The sequence below is a fragment of the Lutra lutra genome, chromosome 11 (assembly GCF_902655055.1).
Source record: "Lutra lutra chromosome 11, mLutLut1.2, whole genome shotgun sequence".
Taxonomy (NCBI): Eukaryota; Metazoa; Chordata; class Mammalia; order Carnivora; family Mustelidae; genus Lutra; species Lutra lutra.
The window spans coordinates 15,569,011-15,587,519 of NC_062288.1; the positions used below are offsets into that span (position 1 = coordinate 15,569,011).

At 36.5% G+C, this 18,509-nt stretch overlaps 1 gene segment (V, D, J or C); it reads left to right on the forward strand.

Moving 5' to 3' along the window:
• Positions 1 to 18,509, forward strand: part of LOC125080857 (T cell receptor gamma constant 2-like) — a 66,781-nt gene that overhangs the window by 39,440 nt on the left and 8,832 nt on the right. Inside the window, 2 exon segments of the C gene segment in view lie at positions 8,322 to 8,364; positions 17,003 to 17,332. Coding sequence covers positions 8,322 to 8,364; positions 17,003 to 17,332 — 373 coding nt within the window.

An 18,509-nucleotide genomic window follows, 5' to 3' on the forward strand; every position in this document is an offset into this window, starting at 1 on the left:
ATGAATACCCAACTTTTGTAGCAACATGGATGGGACTGGAAGAGATTATGCTGAGTGAAATAAGTCAAGCAGAGAGAGTCAATTATCATATGGTTTCACTTATTTGTGGAGCATAACAAATAGCATGGAAGACAAGGGGAGTTAGAGAGGAGAAGGGAGTTGAGGGAAATTGGAAGGGGAGGTGAACCATGAGAGACTATGGACTCTGAAAAACAATCTGAGGGGCCTGAAGCGGCGGGGGGTAGGAGGTTGGGGGAACCAGGTGGTGGGTATTAGAGAGGGCATGGATTGCATGGAGCACTGGGTGTGGTGCAAAAACAAGGAATACTGTCATGTTCATAGATTGGAAGACTCATAAGTATAAGATGTCAAATGTCCCCCGAAACGGTAAATAGATTCAATGTAATCCCAGTGAAAATCCAAGGAGAACTTTTCTAAGAAATCAGTAAACTGGTTGCAAAATTCGTATGGAAAAGCAAAGGGCATACCATTGCCAAACCAGTTTTGTAAAGAGTTTTAACATTTACTCAAGTCTCAATGATCAAGAGAGTGGAGTATTGGTGAATTCATATATGCATAGATAACAGGAAAATAATTTTGGACTAAGGCAACACTTAAGTAGTTAACTAATTTCTAACATGGTGCCAAGGAAATCCAATGAGCAGAGAATAGACATTTCAATAAATGGTATTAGAACAATTGTCCATCTATGTGAAAAAGCAAAACAAAACAAGAACAACTCAATTAATACCAACCACCATATACACAAACTAAAATGTTTTCTAATGGGGGTGCCTGGGTGGCATAGTTATTAAGCATCTGACTTCGGTTCAGGTCATGATCCCAGGGTCCTGGGATCAAACCCAGCATCAGGCTCCCCGCTCGGCAGAAAGCCTGCTTCTTCATCTCCCACTCCCCCAGCTGGTGTTCCCTCTCTTCCTGCATTTCTTTCTGTAAAAATGTTTCCTAGGTTGTAAATGTATAACCTAAAAAATAAAACTTCTAGATGAAAATACAGAAGAAAATATTTGTGACCTTGGGTTAAGCATAGATTCCTTATCTAGAACACCAAAAACAAGATCATAAAAGAAAAATTTGATAAATGGCATTTCCTCAAATTTGACATTTCTGCTTTTGCAAGACTGAAAAAAAAAGAGGAAAATGGAAAATGTCAGGTAAAGTCAGAGTAGAAAAAGATACTTTCAAAAGACAAATCAGGGGAAAGCCTGAGTACTTAGAGAAATATCACTACTCAACAATAAAAGAAATGCAATTAAAAAATAGGAAAGACAAATAGTAGAATTTAGGCAGAAGTCACCTAAAATGTACTTTTCTTCTGTTTTTGGTAGAATTTTATTTTATTTTAATATTTTTTATTTATTATCTTTCAAAAAATATATTTTTTAATATATTCATGAGAGAAGGAAAGAGAAAAGCAGAGGCAGGCTCCCTATGGAGCAGGGAGCCCAATGCAGGACTTAATCCCAAGACCTGAGATTCACAATCTGAATGATAGGCAGATGCTTAAGCAACTGAGCCAACCAGGTGCTCACTATTTGGTAGAATTTTAATATAAGAAAAATAGAAAAACAAAAACAAAAAAGTAGCAGAAGACCCACAATTGCTCAGAGATGTAGAGAGCTGAAAATGGCACTGCTGCCATTTTACAATAATATCCAAAAAAAGCAGGAATGAAACATAATACTTTGAGTCCATCAGAGAAATGAGGTTGTAGGGTATGTGACTTAAAAATCTGGAGGTAGGGTGCCTGGGTGGCTCAGTGGGTTAAGCCTCTGCCTTCGGCTTGGGTCATGATCTCAGGGTCCTGGGATCAAGGCCTGCATTGGGCTCTCTGCTCAGTGGGGAGCCTGCTTCCCCCACACCTGCCTGCCTCTCTGCCTACTTGTGACCTCTCTCTCTCTGTCAAATGAATAAATAAAATCTTAAAAAAAAATCTGGAGATGACAATCCTTTGCAGGGGGAAACAGAAGGTGAGCGTTTACTCACCCTGGACAGACATTGTCAAATACATTCACCTGGTCACAAAATTAAAATTTTTAATGCAATAATAAGAGCTCAGTTATCTAGTGGGAGATTGTAAACTTTTGGGAATATACAAATGGTATTTTCCTTCAACTTTTAAGTGTCTTCTCCAGGAACCTCACAAAATTCTTGCAGGGGAGATCAGAGACAATTCAGTGAAAGCTTCCCTTGTTGCTATAGGAGGGGAAAAATATCTACTGTTGAAATCCACCCACCTAATCTACTCCATCACCACTGTAGAAAAAAAGTGAATTCATCTACAGGGGAAGGACCTTGTGGAATCTCACTGCAGTTAAGGGAAGGTAAAGAAGGCAACCACTGAAACTTTATGCAGAACATTTTCCCTGGGTCCGAAAGTAACATGTATACATCTGCAGAAAGGTGGGCATCAAAACCATGGTCTGAAGTAGAAGGGTATCTACCATATCTGGAGGAGGAAGAAAGGACTGAAAAGTTCCACCTCTGGAAAAGAGGCAGGAATACTTGTAAAGGCTATGTCCTTATGAACCAGTTTCATTCTGTCTGCTTAAAATCGAAACTTAATAAAAATATCAGAGAATGTCTCCTTCCCTGACCTTTCACCAACATGCTAGCAAATCTTGAGTAAATATCACAGTGGAATAGATCTCAGAAAGTTCAAGAGACAGACTATCTCTGGGGAGCAGAACAAGGAGAAGACTCAAGAGGGGGGCAAGATGGTGGAAGAATAGGGGACCCTATTTCAACCAGTCCCCTGAATTAAGCAGGATATCTGCCAGACCACTCTGAACAGCCTGAAATCAGCCTGAGATGTAAGAAGATACGTCAGGATCTATACAAACAGAATACCTCCGGTGGCCAGTTTCGAGGTATAAATTGAGGAGCCATGATCCTGTGGACAGGTATCAGAAGATAAATGGAAGAGAGAGGGAGCGGTTATAAGCACTGGTACTGGGAAAATGAAATAACGCAGGAGCACAAAGGCATCCCAAGCTGGGGCAGACACATGAAAAAATGTCCATCACTAGTTAGAAGGACAAAGATTAACAAGGCAGGAAACAACAAATGTTGGAGAGGATGTGGAGAAAGAGGAATGCTCTTATACTATTGTTGTTGCTTTTTAATTTATTTTTTTTTCAGTGTTCCAAGACTCATTTTTAATGCACCACACCCAGTGCTCCATGCAATACATGCCCTCCTTAATACCCATCACCAGGCTCACCCACTGAGATGACTCAGTGAAGCAGTTCAGTTGTAATGGGAAAGGCCACTGTGATGTGTTGACCCTACACATCACAGTGGCCTTTCCCATTACAACTGAACTGCTTCACTGAGTCATCTCAACTCACATAGGAACTCAGGGACTCTTTAAGTTACATCTTACATTGCCCTCAAACAACACGACCGTTTACTTTATTTTGAAAAGCTAAGAATTGTGAATAGGAAAAGAATCCAGAGTAATAAAACAACAGATTTTTTTCCTCCAAGATTTTTTCTTACTCACAGAAGAATTTTGCATCATCATAACATCTAAAGCAATAACTATGGTAATTTTTAACATTCCCCCAAATCTGTGAACTTTCTTCAAACTGCTGATCTATAAAATGTTTGTATTTCTGCATAAAGGTGTGGAATTATTATTTCTTTGTTATTATATACATAATAAGTCTTTTCTTCCAATTTTCATGATGGCCTTATACTTCTCCACACTCTTGCCAAATACAGTGAAAAATCTATAACTCAGAGAGAAAAGGAGCTCAATGATAGGTATGTTTAAAGAAAACCTAAAGGAAAACTGTGGAGGCCAGTGTCCTTCTGTGCTCCCAGAAGGAAGATAACATTGAATTATTATAGATGGGGGTTTTGGTGAGGTCTTCTGGGATCTAATAGTCCTACAACAGGAACATAATAAAATTAACACTGAGACAGCTCTTACTGAGAAAGTCTTTCCTTGGTTCCAAAGCAAAACTTTCTCTCTTTGTCATTGCCTCTGAAAAACAGGGCTACCACTGCTTCCCCAGTCCTGATGCACATCCCTTCATGCAGAGATTTCTGACTAGTCAGGGACAATGTCAACCCCATGTATGTACATGTGTCTTCAGCTTGGATATGTAGGTTGACTCTACTCCTGTCTTGTTTTTATGTCCACTGTCAACTTGTTCAAGGGCCTTTGATTTCTCTCCTTTTCAAATGAAGATATCCAAATAAGAATTTCTCAGAATCAAATCTCCTTTACCCTAACAGTGGACAGAAGTGTGCACATAGGTTGCAAGCTCCCTAGGGTTTTCCTGGAGAAGCCATTGTGCAGTGGCACCAACAAAATTGGAAAACCACTGAAACGTGAATGGGTCATCCAAGATTATGAACAAGAGAAGCCCAATTCCTGCTTGGGTACGAATAGAAAAGACAACAGAGTCTTTTTCCTGATAATCCTTAATGTCTTTAAGTCTGAGGAAGCCCCCTGCTATTTTTGTGCATGCTGGGATCTTACAATATCGCAAAGTCAGAAGGGATCTGTAAGAAAACCTTCTCCATTACTAATCTTTAACTCCTTTCTCACTTGAGCAGCCACAGCAGACCCTTTGCCACTCTTAATCACTGCTTCATAAGCTGTTGGTACAGGAAGGGCCTTTTGCACATACGTAGCTTAATGTTCACACAGCAAATGGGATGTGGGAAACCAGGGAGGGCAAATGTCTTGTCCAAGTCTAGTTATCCACAGAGGCAAGGCTGCAGGTATATTTCCAAAGATCATAGAATACCTTCCAAGATGCTTCTTCTTTCAACATATCAGAGGGCTTATTTTCCAATTTGAGTTTTAATAAGGAATCTATTTTTTTCTGTGGGAGATAGAATTCTACAAATTTCTCCTTTTATTCCAAGAAAATATTGACATCACAGAAAGTATTTTCTCACTTTGCTTTCCCTGATAAAGATTAGTGTGGCTTTCTAAAAATGGAAACGATTGTTCACATTTTTCAAATGTATTTCTGTTGGTATGTTCACTTTTTCGGTTAGAGAAGCATAACCTCTTTCAGAAACACAATCCTAAATTTCTGACACAGTAGCCCTGGTGTTGGTGAGAACAGAAGAGGTTTTTCTTTGATGCATATCTGAGCAGTTTCACACACTCGAGCACACACTCAAGCACCTGGAAAACAAAATCTCTTTATTCTCTGAATACTGTTCCTGGTAATTTAGAAAAGTCATTTGTTGACCAGTCAGTTCTGATCTTCTTTTTCTCTTTATTTTCTTCCTTCCTTCCTTCCTTCCTTTCTTTCTTTCTTTCTTTCTTTCTTTCTTTCTTTCTTTCTTTCTTTCTTTCTTTCTCTTTCTTTCTTCCCCCTCCCTCCCTTCCTTCCTTCCTTCATTCCTTTCTCTTTCCCTTCCACCCCACCTTTCTCTTTCTTTTTATTTGCTCTCATCATCTCCATTTTCTATCAGCACTTCTCCATCATTGCTGCCTCCATCAAACAGATATTTGGGTCAATTAATTGGAGGAAAACTTATAAAATATTAGATGTCATGAAGCCTGTATTCAAGGAATTTCAAAGAATTCAGAAGGTAAAATCACCAGTATAAGGTTTCTACCTGCTGGTCCTGCCATGAAGCTCAGAAGAAGGCTCATATTTTTGTAGAAGCTTTAAGTGTGATAGATAACCTCTAACCATGCTGAATCAAAATATTGGCAGAGGAGTCTATGCTCATAGTAACTCTTCCTGGTAAGTAAATTTGTTCTTTTTTGGTCCTGTGAATGAATAAAACAAACAAACAAACAATGTAGAATCTACTTAGCATATGGACTGCAATTTTTCAGCTCCTGGTCATGATATATGGAAACAAAACTACTGTGTAAAATGTTTATTGACTTGCCAGCTTGAAAGCAGATTGAAATTCCACTTTTGGAAAATTTATACACAAAAGCATAGGTACAGGCTTGAAATAAAAATATTTCTGTGACCGTGTCTTTGATACATTTGTGTAAGTTATTGATTCAAGATGTTTTCCATGTAGGTGGCCTTTTAAAGTGAGACATTCTTTGATGAAGTAGCTGTAGTGCTCTTTCTCTAATCTATATGATTGCTTTTAATCTCATCCTTAAGAGCAGTGCAAAAAATTTAGCCTTTACAGTGGATGACTATAGAACATCAATAAATCAACATAATATTATTACTCTAGCTCCTTAGTGGGTAGACTGAGTTTAGTCAAAATCTGTGCTATTGTGCCTCTTGTGATATTGCCTAGAGATGGTCCAGCTTAATGAAATTTGTGAGCTCAGAAAAACATTTCATCTCGAGTCCATGAAAAGAAGCTCTCAGCATGGTTTTACATCCTTGTTTGTTGATTTATTGAACACAGTTTCTATGCTTGACACTAGAGGTAAAAGGGTGCACAAGACACAGTCACAACACTCAAAAAGCTTGTAGCCTAGTGGATAAGTATTCTAGATAGCTGCTTGATTGAGCCACATGTATTTTGGCCTGTGATTGCCAGATGCATAAAATGTCAGATTCAGGAACTCCTTTGCTTTCTTAACTTATATAATATTTATTGCTTATAAAATCTGCATATTTGTTTAGCAGAAAATTTGATAAATGGGCCTCAAACCATCCAATTAAAGACAATAATACTATTAACTAATATTTAGTGAGAGTCAGACACCATACTGCCTTGTTTCTGTGCCTTATCTCAATCCTTAAGAGCATTATACAGTGGAACTTCTTATTCCAATTTCTCTGATGGGAAACAGGTTTAGAGAGTTTGTTATTTGCCTACATTCACATGACTAGTTACTATGGCAAAGTTTGGGACCCAATAGATACTTGTTTGTTCCTTAGTGCATGGTCTATACCATTATATGCTATGAGAAACATTAAGCCATAAATGTATTCTGAATATATAGTCTTTTGTAGTCTGACGTTTTAAATAGACTATGTAATTGAATGTGTAATAGTAATAGCTCAAAATTTGTATGACTCCTCATGCAGAAAACAATGCTTCCATTTCTAATCATGGCACTAAAATTGCTTCTCTTCCTCCCAAGACATCAAGGAAGTTATGTTGAATCTGCACTTATTAAATTTTCACAATGTGAAATTTGGGGTATTTTTATAAAAGGGCAAGTCCTTTGGACACCATTCCATTCAATCTTTCTGTATTGGGATCAAATCTGCTGGGGCTATGGAAGCTAGCAGAAGAACAGGAGCAGTTGTACTACATGCAGGTCTCAGTTGCAGAACTCAGAGCTGCCTTTGTACTCCTGGTGGGACAGCTGTAGAAAGACCAAACTAAATAGGATCTTCTGATGAGCAGCTCAGGGTTTTAAATCAATATCCTGGAACTTGGGGCGCCTGGGTGGCTCAGTGGGTTAAGCCGCTGCCTTCGGCTCAGGTCGTGATCTCAGAGTCCTGGGATCGAGCCCCGCATCGGGCTCTCTGCTCAGCAGGGAGCCTGCTTCCTCCTCTCTCTCTGCCTGCCTCTCTGCCTGCTTGTGATCTCTCTGTCAAATAAATAAATAAAATCTTAAAAAAAAAATATCCTGGAACTTGTTAGGGTAATTTGGAGTTCAAAGGAACAGTTTTTCAGTAATAAATGGGTTAAGAGATCATCATTAATATTTCATACTCTAAAAACTCATCTGTTCTTGTATCAGAGAGGACTGAATTCTGGAAAGAAATTACTTTATAATCAAACCAGATATCCATCCTCTCAATGTGTAGAAATACAAAAATATATACCTATAAAATATTGAACATTCATATATTGAATATTAAAATACAATATTTCTATTTTATTCCTCTGTAAAATCATAGAAGTAGTAACTCTAAGTTGCAGAAACAGAGGGAACGCATCTCCTGGAAAAGGAGATCTAGGAAAAGAACTGGTACATCTAGAAATGGCATCTAGGAACTGGCATCTAGGAAAAGAACTGGTACATCTAGGAATGGCATCTAGGAACTGGCATCTAGGAAAAGAACTGGTACAATACATGAAAATCTTTTAAGAGAAAAGATTTAGAAGTTTCCGAAACATAGTGAGAAAAGGTAAAATCAGGCTCTCCAAATGTGTGAGTGAGTTGGGAAAGACAGACACAATCTGTCCAAGCAGAAAGGGGCCAGATCATCCATTCTTGACTATGTTCATATCTAATGTGATTTTGCTTGAGATTCATATTTGTTTAATGTTAGCAGTGTCTATTTACATATAAATATTGAAAAAATACAAACACATTTTAAAAGATGTGCACAGGGAAATTTCTGTAAAAAATTTTCAGACCATTTACCTGGAATAGCTAGAAGAGCAGCAACGTGCTTGGTCCTGGCACAATTCTCAGGGTTACAGGTAAAATATTTTTTAATTCTTCCCTGTACTTGGGGAGGGGAGGCAGAGATGCTGGGGTGTGGGTAGAGTGGGGGCAGGCTATGTGCTGGTGCTGGCTCAGAATTCTAGGATTGGTCCCAGTTTGGTCATAAATAGCAGTGGGATCCTTGGAGAAGTAGTTGACTCTGTCCTAGTTCTGGGGGTAGTTGCTGCCTGAGCTAGCATGGAAGACAGTAACAAGGAGCTAACTAGCTAGAGTATCTGGGATTCTCTACAGGGTGGAGCTGTTAGGCCCCTTAGAGATTTCTGTGTTGAAAACTTGTATAGAAACTTGTGTATTTTATTTATGTGATTCCAAAAATAACTAAAAGAAAATAATTAACAAAAATTGATAAACTTGTCTTTTTGTCTAAGGCAATTTGTATCAGGTATCGACATACTCAACTACACAAACATATCCAAGAATGTCTTAAGCTGGGTTTGTTTTTTCTAAATTCAGTCTAGTAAATTTGTTCATTCTTCATTAGACTTAGAGATAAAATTTTGCTGGATGAGGGAGAACATCTACAGGGATTATCTACCCTAAAGGATCTAGTCAAATAAATGTTTTCAAAGAATTTTCACAAGGCTGTTGAAACTTTGGAAAAGTGAAAGAAATATTTTTGTACCTTTCTGGTTGTGATCATAGGCACATATGAATTGATAAACTGAAAAGCAAATTCCTAGTCCCATTTTTCCCCCCAACTGACTGCAATATAAATTCTAGCAACCTAATTAAATAGATGTAATTCATGAGGTCTTGAAAATCTTGAAAACTTTATTTTTAGGAGACTGAGGTGCAGAGAAAGATGTGGACTATGTTTCTGGATCTTTTGCTTTCTGTATACTCGTCCTTCAGCAAATAAATTTTCATTCACTAATCTTTGCTTTCTTAGCAGTATAAAAATAATACATGCCCATTAGGGAAAATTTTGGAAAAAAATTAAAAATTAAAAAATTATGACACTTATTCTGTTAGCATTTGCTATATTTCCACCCATTCACTCTGTCAATGTAAGAACCATCTCAAGTGGATGCTGTAGAACTAAATGAAATTAAATATGAAAATATCTACTGCGTAGGTTGGTACATGGTCAATCATTAAAAAGTCAGTTCTACAAATTCCAATTATCACCCAGTGGAGTTTTTAAAATTAGGAGTATCGAAAAATATATTAATTTTTATTTATTCCACAGGTCACTTTAGAACAATTGGTCAGTATTTGTAGAATACTTTCAATTTCTAAGACTCATTTTGGATGTTTCTAAAAATGAGTAGAATGTAGTAAGCAATACCTCATATATTGTTAGCCTCAACCTAAGTTTATCTCTCCCTTTTCAGTGGAAACATCTGGATATAAACAAGGAAGAGGTTTTATAATTGAATATATAAAATTATACTAATACAAATAAAAAGTAAAAAATTCACTTTTTAAATAAAACTTTTATTTACTGTTTGAGAGAGCATGCATGCCAGAGAGAGAGAGAGGGAGAGAGAGAGAGTGAGCACACAAAAGCTGGGATGAGAGGCAGGCAGAAAGGGAGAAGCAGACTCCCAGCTGAGCATGGAGCTCAGTGTGGTGAGCTCCATCCCGGGACCTGGGATCATGACCTGAGCCAAAGACAGATACTTAAAAGACTGAGCCACCCAGGCATCCCTCACATATTCATTTTTAATAATTTATATCTTCACTAGATTATATCCACAAATTAAAAATTATATTATTATAAATAGCATGAGAAATACCACTTTTTTTTTAACCTCACATTTCATTAAAAATTTTGTTCAGATTCTTCAGCTCTATCTAAAATGTATATATTGGAGCAAATTTTCAAAGTCATCTTAGGGTCTGAGTTTCTGGGGATACCTTAATGATGATGTCTTTGGATATTTTATTGGAAGACACATTTATCCATTTAAAAAGTAAAAGCCTTTTTTTTCATTTATTTTGTTATTATGTGTATGTACAATGTAAGCATAGAGTATAGAGACTTTAATGCCATGTAATATTTACCAAATCCATATTAAACTTATTTATTTATGTATTTATTTTTTACTGATACTAGCTCTAAACTGACTTTAATTGAGTCTATTTCAGGTTGATATCTCGTCCAAGTGCATTGTTTAATCAAAGAAGAGTATTGGAAGACCATCTTTTAAAATGAGAGGTTTCCCAAACTAAAACATAAGGCAACCTCTGTTTTATGAGGCTTAATTTTGGAGTGAAAGCTTCATCTTCTGCTCTGGCATTTCAGCTTGTTTGAATTCTAAATGTTTTGCATCTATATCACAGAGCAGGATTTGCAAATATCTTCTCCCATTTTTCATGTCACCTTTGATATAGACCTCACCTAAATATCAAGCTCTAGGGCTGAAAAAGAAAAAGCTCTAGTGCACAAACTATTTCTTATTTATTTATGTATTTATTTATTTATTTTTCAGGTCTTGAAAAAGTTTATTTATATACATTTAACTTTTTATTAGAAGTTTTAAAAGTAGGTAGACCAAGCTATTGTGGGGTGTTTTTTTTTTTTTAACTTTATTTTTTCAGTGTTCCAAGATTCATTGTTTATGCATCAGACCCAGTGCTCCATACAATATGTGCCCTCCTTAATATCAGGCTCACCCAACTCCCCACCACCTCCTCTCCAAAACCCTCAGTTTGTTTCTCAGAGTCTACATTCTCTCACGGTTCATCTCCTCCTCCAATTTCCCCCAACTCCCTTCTCCTTTCCTTCTCCCAATGTCCTCCATGTTATTCCTTATGCTCCACAAGTAAGTGAGACCATATGATGATTGAATCTCTCTGTTTCACTTATTTCACTCAGCATAATCTCATTTATTTATACTCCCTATTTTCAAAATCTATTTGAAAAGCACTAAGATAAAATATGAAAAGAGTTAGGCAATGGAATAAAAATAGAATAAAAGAACTAAGGAAATGAAAACAGAAGAAGAAAGGCCTGTGATTATCTAGCACGAAGCATAGGGTACAATTTTATCTTCAAAGGTAAGAGAAAAATGTATTAGAGTACATACTTTTTATTAACTGAGAAAATGAAGCACACCAAATTTTGAAATATGTTTTTCCCACCATAAAATGAGAAAAGGACTTCAATGACTGAATCATTTAAGATCAATGTGAAGTGAAGGAGTACACATTGCCTTCCATATACATTTTATAAAATGGAAGAAATGGTCTTTAACAAATGCACTTCATGTTACCACTGCATCCTTATTATAGGCCCCATGATATTTAATGTTATTCACAGATAGTGACCTTCAGCAGACTTGGTCAGGTAGGTGACAGTCTAGGAATCTAATGTAACAATAAGAGGCTTGGAGGTCAAGGCAACCAGCCACTGATTTCATTGTTCCATCATGAAGGCCCACTGTAGAAGTTTGAAGCTAAACTTTGGACATGAACTAGAAGAAAATCAGTTTGAGGTAGATTTTTCTGATGAGAGCTTGGAATGTTCATAGACTGTGCTGCTGTTGGGGGAAAATGCCATTTGCTTTGGACAGCACAGGTAAATCTGTTCCATGAAGTGACCCCTTATAACTAGGCTTTACTAACTTCTTTACTTTACTAATTTTACTAACTTTGATTTTCTTATCACTGGAAAGGCATCAGATAAGATATGACAAGTGATTCCCTAATAATTGTGTGTGAAAGACACACTTTCAGTGACCATGGTTCGGAAAATTCCAGACCTAGTAGAGCAAAGAGAGATGCAAACAAAGGAATAAATCTTGGTGCTCAATTTACATAGGTCCAATTGTTATCCCCAAATACTGCATTCCCATTAGTAAGGGAAGGTTTGGTCTCATGAGATTAAAATGTCATGTTGGAGAACACAGTCATCACAAACAAATTGCTAATAATAATGGTAATGATAATTATGATTTCTCATTTTCATAGCATGTCTAGATGTGGTTATCTTAGGAAAGATTTCTATACTAATCTTTACAGTAAAGGTCAGCATAGATAACATTGTGCAAACACTGTAATAGCATCTGACCTTGTGTCTTAGTGGACTTGCATGAAGCGTTCATGCACTACATGTGTAATTGTCTTGAAAACATTTGGCCCAAGAACAAAGTTGATCATGACAGATAATTTGTGTGAGTTGACACATTACCTTTTCTGGTGGTGAAAGGAAGTTGGCAGAAAGCCTGCACTTTGGACTCAGGCTGACCTCGAGATCTGACTCCACCACTTACAGCTTATGTGAACTTGGGTGATTATTCTCTGGCCTCAGTTTCCTAATCCAAAAGATGGGATAACAGGATGTATGAGGGAGGCATATGAAAATCAAATGAGAGACTGTAAATCAGGTACTTGGCACATTGTCTAACACATAACAGGTGCTGCATAGATGTTGCCCCATTTCAAACCTAAAGGGATAATTGTATCCAGTATGGAGAGTGGTTTGTAGCCAATCATAGTGACAGAGCAGAAATTCTTCTGAAGATTTGGCTCTACTTCTAACCACTCTAGTGGAAAGTTACCTTACTGTAAAACGATACACAAAACCCCTGAATTTAGAGGTATTTGTTTAATGGACTTTTCCCTAACTTGACACAAAAATGAAATCAAAATAAAATATTAATTTTTTTTGGTATTTGTAAGTTGTTATATCTACTTAAATCTTAGTCCTTTATCTTATGATACCATGTCTGACACCAAAATGCTTGGGCTTCATACTGGTATTTAGTAGAAAAAAAAATTAAAATTTTAAATTTTATTCAGAAAACACTTAGGAATTCATTTAGAAATACAGTTACTACTTTTAAATATAGTTAAAAATGTCATAACTTTGAAATTCATATTTATATAAGAAATAATTTTAAGTATTTTTAAAATTTAATTTTATTTTTTCAGTTTTCCAAGATTCATTACTTATGCACCACATCCAGTGCTCCATGCAATACATGCCCAAATTAATACCCATCACAGTTCACCTAACTCCCCACCCCTTCCCCTCCAAAACCCTCAGTTTTTTTGTAACAAAAATGATGAGAATAAAAATAGAGGAATTTTGAATCAATATTAATATGCAGATACAAAATACCATACTTAATTGAAAATGTCATTGTACTTGGTTAATTTATATAGAATTCATACTGTTTTATATCCATCAAATATATACAACTCGGGCAATTTACCTGAATTTTTTCTGATTATGAATATTATAATATAAATATATTATATTTTTATATATTTATAAATATATATTTTAATATTTATATTATATTTATAATATAAATATATTATAAACATATTTATTTTATAAACCAGTTTCTCCTCTTACACTGTTGGTGGGAATGCATGTTGGTGCAACCACTTTGGAAAACAGTGTGGAGATTCCTTAAGAAATTAAATATAGAGCTACTCTATGACCCTGCGATTGCACTACTGGGTATTTACCCCAAAGATACAGATGTAGTGAAAAGAAGGGCCATCTGTACCCCAATGTTCATAGCAGCAGCAATGACCACAGTCTCCAAACTGTGAAAAGAACCAAAATGCCCTTCAGCGGATGAATGGATAAAGAAGAAACTATCTCTATATACTATGGAATATTATGCCTCCATCAGAAAGGATGAAGAGCCACGTTTGCATCAACATGGACAGGACTGAAAGAGATTACATTAGTGGAATAAGTCAAGCAGAGAGAGTCAATTATCATATGGTTTCACTTATTTGTGAGGCATAAGGAATAACACAGAGGACATGGGGAGATGGAGAGAAGTGAGTTGGGGGAAACTGAAGGGGGAGATGAACCACGAGACTGTGGATTCTGAGAAACAAACAGGGTTTTGGGGGGGGAGGGGTGGGAGGTTGGGTGAGCCTGGTGGTAGGTATTATGGAGGGCACATATTGCATGGAGCACTGGGTGTGGTGTATAAACAATGAATTCCGGAACACTGAAAAGAAATTTAAAAAATAAATAAAAATGAAAAAAAGAATAAACCGGTTTCTATTTTATAAGTGAATGAAAATGATTATGGCCATTAAAAAACACTCTTAATAAGTTTAGTTAAGAATGTTGAGGGGCACCTGGGTGGCTCTTCAATTAAGCATCTGGTCATGAACTCAGGGTAGTGGGATTGAGTCCTGAGCTCAATGTTGGGCTCCAGGCTGAGCATAGAGTCTGCTCTGGAATCTTACTCTCCTTCTTGTTCTGTTGCTCTCCCCCTACTCTCTCTCTAAAATAAATAAATAAGATATTTTTAGAAAAAGGAATACTGAATGAAAAAACATGTAACATAATTCCATAAAATATAAGCACAAACCATATATAATCAAGAATACTATTTAATGCTCAGTTAGCTATCACATTGAAAAAATTATGGAAGTTCAAGATACCTTCTTATCCTGACAAGAATGAAACTTCAGGAATCTAACTAAGGCAAAGTGACAGGAGGTAAACATAGTGTCTTATCATCCAGATTATTCCAAGTTCATTATTTGATTTTCAAGTGCTTTATTATAATGAATCAGAAGTATTCCTATAAAAACCAAACTTTTTAAGGTGAAAACTAGATTCTTTACTATATTGACTTGAGGCAAAAATGATGTAAATAATGTGTACTTTGAAAAATAAATTTTGCTTTATATAATGAGCTTTTAAAATTAAAAGCAAAGTATATGGTTGAGGAAATATACAGTGTCTTACTATTATAATCAGTAAAATACTATTTGTACTATAAAGAAGATGTACAAAATTAAAACAAGTACATTATGACCTAATTTCTACTTACGGTATGAAAAAAAAGCCTCATTGTTTGCTTACTCATTTAGTATAAAAATAAGGAGCTTTTATGCATAGGCAAAATTTCTGAAGAATTTTTTCCTTTCCTCTCAAGGGAGAAATCCAACTCTTCTTTTCTTAGGAAATGGTCCATGAAATTATTATTCTAATTCCAAACTAGTGGAAAGAGAAAATTACTAAAGCATTTGAGTTCCAGTTGGAACTCAAATTGGAAAGAGTTCTACTGTTTGTAACTTAAATCATTAATTAATAATACATGTATAACCAAGAAATAATCCAGGCTTCAAGGGACATGCCTTGAGAACCATGATGTTTCATTATAATTTGTCATTATATCTGCAAGAAATTCTGATCATGACTGTTAACATGACACCATTAGATAGAACTTTATTCAGCAGGTAAAATGAAATAAAACTGAGGGGTACTACAACAGGTTCAGCAGTCTTGTAGGACAGATTCATATTTGGAGAGAGATGCTAAGAGTCAAAATATGGTGTCTTCTTAGCCAAGTTGACTTCAAATGAAATTCCAATATAGATTGTACTTTTAGTGAATATTTCCTAAGGCAGAACAAAATTCTGAAACCTGCATTACTTGATTAGGTTACTCTAAGAACATTTCTGAAAATAATCAATAAATTTTTTAAATACAAGTTTTGGAAATATAGTCATTTTGTTTCTAAATTTCAGGCATTATAAATAATTTGGAGGTGCAGCATTAAACATTGCCCTACTCAAAATCCTGAAGTGCTTCAGATGTGATGAGTTGTTCTATAAAATCAAAAACCAAGGAGAAGAATTACAGTATTAGAAATGGGCATGGGGGGGCAGCTGGGTGGCTCAGTGAGTTAAAGCCTCTGCCTTTGGCTCAGGTCATGACCCTGGGGTACTGGGATTGAGCCTTGCATCAGGCTCTCTGCTTGGCAGGGAGCCTGCTTCCTCCTCTCTCTCTGCCTGCCTCTCTGCCTACTTGTGATCTCTCCCTGTCAAATAAATAAATAAATAATCTTTTTTTAAAAAGGTGGATACACTTCACTAATTTAAAATTAAATACTACCAAATAAAAGACTTGTCTTTAAAAAAAAAAAGAAAGAAATGGTCATGGAATCCATATTTATAACTAAAATATCAACTTGATGGATTCCCATTCAAAGAAGTGACTGTGTTTTGTTTTAAAATATTCCATATTTTGGGACGCCTGGGTGGCTCAGTTGGTTAAGCAGCTGCCTTCGGCTCAGGTCATGATCCCAGCGTCCTGGGATCGAGTCCCACATCGGGCTCCTTGCTCATCAGGGAGCCTGCTTCTCCCTCTGCCTCTGCCTGCCATTCTGTCTGCCTGTGCTTGCTCTCTCTCCCTCTCTCTCTCTGACAAATAAATAAAATCTTTAAAAAAATATATATATATATTCCATATTTTGATCTAGTCTCTTTACAACTGTAACTTTGGGCAAGTTACACACCTCTAGAATCTCTTTTCCCATAGAAACGAAGAAAATAAGCATGTCATAACCCTCTGTGGATGAAAAGCCACAGTAAGCACTAATCCTATAGTAACTTTCCTTCCTTTAATTATTTCTGGGTGTAACCACACCATGTTTGTGTTTCTCTAATTATTTTTTTAATGTTTTATTTATTTATTTGACAAAGGGAGAGAAAGCACCAGTAGCCAGAGCAGCAGAGGGGGCGGGGGGAGGAGGCAGCCTCCCCCTTGAGCAGAAAGCCTGATGTGGAGCTCCATCCCAAGACCCTGGGGTCATGACTGGATCCAAAGACGCTTAACTGACTGAGCCACTCAGGTGCCCTCTAATTATGTTTTAATTGTTATTCCACTTTCTTAAACATATAAAAGTCCTGATGAAGATATTTCTCCCAAGCCCACAATTTTTCTTCCTTCAATTACTGAAATAAAATTCCATAGGGCTGGAACATATCTTTGTTTTCTTGAGGATTTTCCCCCTAATGTTATCAAGATAGACTGGGGAGAAAAGGATGACAAAACAATTCTGAAATCCCAGCAGGGAGACACTGTGAAGACTAATGACACACACATGAAATTCAGCTGGCTGACTGTGACTGGAGCATCAATGGATGAAGAACACAAATGTATCATCAACCATGAGAGTGATAGAAGAAAAATTGATCAAGGGATTCTTTTTCCTTCTATATACAAAGGTATGTGCATATAAACATGAATATAATCTCCCAGAACTCTTTGTTTCAAAGGGATGACCCTCCATTTTCTGTTAAGTATTAATGAAAACAAGCAAATAGAAATTTTTCTCTAATGTTGTTCCATTTATGTTAATGAATGTCATGCTATTTCCCAATAGAATTCAAATAGTATGGGCTTTGGGGGCACCTGGGTGGCTCCTTATTCAGCTTAGGTCATGATATCAGGCTCTTGAGATCAAGGTGTGGCATTGGGCTCCATGCTTAGCATGGAGTCTGCTTGAGTTTTCTTCCATCTGCCTCTTTCCCCTGTGATCGTTCTCTCTCTTTCTCTCTCTTTCCCAAAATAAATAATAAATCTTAAAAAAATAGCATGGCCTATGGAACATACAGAGAAAAAATGAAAGACAAATTCACTTAGCTTTTCTCATGTCAGTTTGATCATCATAAATATTAATGTCATGGTGATATTTTTTATAGTCATTTCATGGATTAAATGAAACAATACACATAAGAGCATGTAGCAACTTCACACAAAAGAAATGTTCAGTGTCTGCTTTTGATGATTTTACTTGATCAAGAAATAAGAGCATAACAACAATCTTTCAAGAATGTACTTCTCAGCATCACAGTCCTTCTCACTTCAATCTTGCTCTACTCAAAGTGTAACCCATAAACAATGAGTTATAGGGAACAAAATGTTCATTTGATGGAGCCAAATCACAGCTCAACCAGAGATAGTAATTTGGCTACTGAGGTTTTAGTATTGATGAGGGAACAGAAGGCAAGCTGAGGACATAGCAGAAGCTGACACCCTGCAATAAAGATTTGATGAGGCTTACATGTTAAAAGTTCTTACATTCTACACAATGAATATATTTCTTACCATTGGTAAAACTTCTCAGCAAACATTATTGCAGTCCTAATGAATGCCAGGCCTGGAAGGGATGCAGGATGAACTACTCTCCCAAGAAGGATCACTACAGTAATGCAAATGTACTTTTCCTAATCACTCAGGGTACCTATGATTTAGGCATGATTCGAGCATGGTGTCCCAAAGGAGCTCCATTGGTGTAGACACTGGTCATATTCATACAGTGTCAGCAGACAGAAGAATGTGCTCTGGCCCCACTGTGACCCAGTAATTCATTAGATTCAGTCAAGTCTTAGCATTAACAGT